We start from the raw sequence: 2,805 nt of genomic DNA on the forward strand, positions 1-2,805 counted from the left end.
GAGACAAAATGAGATAAAAGGAGACACTAAAGGAGACACTAAAGGAGACAAAAAAAGGTAGTTAAAGGAGATAAAAAGGGGGCACTGAAGGAGATAAAAAGGAGACACTTTCGGGGCTGCGGGAGGTAGAGAGAATTAAGGAGACCAAAAGAGATTAAAGGAGACAAAAGGGAATGAAAGGAAACACTAAAGGAGACACTAAAGGAGACACTAAAGGAGACACTAAAGGAGACACTAAAGGAGACACTAAAGGAGACACCGAAGGAAACACTAAAGGAGACACTAAAGGAGACACTAAAGGAGACACTAAAGGAGACACTGAAGGAAACACTAAAGGAGACACCCCCACCACTGGAAAACTGGGGAAGATGGAGGCAGACAAAAGGAAAGAAAGGAGACAAAAGAGTCAAAAAGATAGAGGAGACAGAAAAAGTCAAAAAAAGAGCAAAAAGAGACGAAAAAGAGACCAAAAAGAGACAAAAGGACAAAGGAAGCAAAGAGGAGACAGGAGGAGACACAAGGAGACAGAAAGGGACGAAAGGAGACAACAACTGACCAAGCACATCTCCTGTCTGCTGCGGAGACAGCTCCGGAGACGTTGCTGCTGGAGTTGGCCGGACACCCGTTGCCCATACACCCCGAATTCGCCACCGTGTCTTTCCACGTCCCTGCAGCAAACAGCAGCAGCAGCAGCAGCAGCAGCAGCAGATAAAGCAGGAGCAGCAGGAGCAGCAGGGGCAGCAGGAGCAGCAGGAGAAGGCCCAGGAGCACGTCCGCACCCCGCCCCGCGCCCGCACGACCCGCAGCAGCAGCAGCAGCAGCAGCGCAGCAGCAGCGCAGCAGCAGCGCAGCAGCAGGACAGCAGCAGCAGGACAGCAGGAGGAGGCGGAGGAGCAGACCTGGGGGACAGGGGAGACAGGGGACGTCGGCGGTTGGGTCGGGGTTGGGGTAGTGTCCCTTTTTGCAGAGACACTGGTCGGGGCTGGAGGAGCCCTCGGAGACAGTGCTCGTGGTGTACGTACACTGCGTGCATGCGCGGACGTTGGCTTCGAAAGCGTGCTTGACGAGACTGACGGAGTTGAAAGTGCCGAGGGGACACTTGGGACACATTCCGCGGCTCAAGAAGTGGCCGTTTTTGCATGCAAGGCGGAAGGAGACAGTTGCGGAGACGAAGTTGACGAGGCCCTGTCCCTGGACCTGGACCTCGAGCTCGGGCTCCTCGGAAGGAGACAGCTGCAGCACGAGAGTCCCCTTGTGGGGGTCCACAGCAGCAATGGAGTTGATGAAGGAAAAGTTCGCGGAGTTGGGGTTCAAAACGAAAGACCTGAAGGCCGATAAGGAGACAGTCCCTCCCGCCACCACCGGCTCCAGCCTGCGGCTGTCTCCGACGCTGTAGAAGTCGCTCTGGGCGTAGGTGAAGGCGGGGGCCACGGCGGTTTGCTGCAAGGAGACACTTTGCGCAGCAACTGTCTCCAAACTGCAGCGGAAGGCCGCCAGCCGCGCCGACGCCAGCGAGGAGACTGTCTCCCCCGTCTCCACCACGAACGGCAGCAGCACGGGCCCCAGGGTCTCCCCGGAGACTCCCGAAGGAGACAGCGAAAACCACGACGAGGAGACGGACCCCGGCACCAGCAGGTCCACCCCCAGGTGGCCCTCCTGCGCGCAAGCCCCAAACCCTAAACCCTAAACCCTAAACCCTAAACCCTGGCCCGCGCAGGCCGGCGCGCAGACGGCCGACGGCCGACGGGAGACAGCGGACGGCAGACAGGAGACAGGGGACAGCGGGCAGAGACGGGGGACGCGGGAAGCGGGTGGGGGCTTGCAAACCCTGATTTAGGGTTTGCGCACCTGGACGAGGAAAAGGAGGGTTTCTCCGTTGTAGCTGAAGGCCGCGAGGTCGCGGGGCTTGTGCAGGCGCGTTTGCTCGGGGCCCGCGGAGACAATTTCGCAGACAAACTTGGTGTCTCCTTTTGCAGCATCGACTTCGAGGTGCACAACTCTGTCTGCGTCTCGGTCTGCAATGTAGCAGTCGTAGAGTCCCCACGGCTGCTCCCCCGACTCCGCCTCTCCCGCTGCTGCTGCGTCGGCGGGGTCAGCAGCAGCAGCAGCAGCAGCAGCAGCAGCAGCAGCAGCAGCAGCAGCAGCAGCAGCAGCAGCGGCGGCGGCGCGCCGCTCGCGCAGCACGCAAGCCAAACTCTGGGGAGACTGCAGGGGACGGGAGAGTCCCTTCCAGTGGTTTGCAGAGTTGAGGAGCTGGAGGTCTTGGTCGAGCCAGAGGAGGTGACCAGTGGTCCGGTCCAGCAGCAGCAGCGAGGGCTGCTGCTGCTGCTGCGCGTCTCCGTACAGCAGCACCAGGCAGCAGGGGCTCTGCAGCGGGCCGGAAAAGGAGACAGTCGGCGCAGCAGCAGCCAGCGCGCCCACGTCCCCGAACTCGAACTTGGAGACAGCAGCAGCAGCAGCAGCAGCAGCAGAAGTGTCTCCGGTCTCCGCCACGTAAAGAAGACACCGCTCGAACGTGACGTCTGCTGCTGCTGCTGCCCAGCCCTGTCTCCGAACTGTCCCCAACTTGAAAGGAGACACATCTGCTGCTGTCCACACGAACAGCCGCACCTCGTCTTTGTACAACTCCAGAGTTATTGTTTTTGCAAAAAGTCCAGAAACAAAAACTTCTTCCAAGTCCAACAAAGACCAACTTCTGTCTCCTTGCAGCCAGTGGTACCCCAGCGCGCTGTACCGCCCCACAACGATGGGGTGTACGCTCAGGGGGGGCCCCCCGGGGGCCCCCTGTTCCTGCGAGGGGGCCCC

The 2,805-nt window shown here is 59.7% G+C and overlaps 1 protein-coding gene across 1 annotated transcript in view; it reads right to left on the bottom strand.

Moving 5' to 3' along the window:
- Window positions 1-556: 556 nt before the first annotated feature.
- Window positions 557-2,805, bottom strand: part of ETH_00009755 (Cysteine repeat modular protein 2 PbCRM2, related) — a gene marked incomplete at both ends in the record, with an annotated part of 5,552 nt that continues 3,303 nt past the window's right edge. Inside the window, 3 exons of the mRNA XM_013377238.1 lie at window positions 557-668; window positions 900-1,656; window positions 1,849-2,728. Of these exons, the coding sequence (XP_013232692.1) occupies window positions 557-668; window positions 900-1,656; window positions 1,849-2,728 (1,749 nt within the window). The remainder of the gene's footprint in view (window positions 669-899; window positions 1,657-1,848; window positions 2,729-2,805) is intronic.

This window comes from Eimeria tenella, genomic scaffold, assembly GCF_000499545.2.
Source record: "Eimeria tenella Houghton genomic scaffold, Eth_scaff486, whole genome shotgun sequence".
Lineage (NCBI taxonomy): Eukaryota > Apicomplexa > Conoidasida > Eucoccidiorida > Eimeriidae > Eimeria > Eimeria tenella.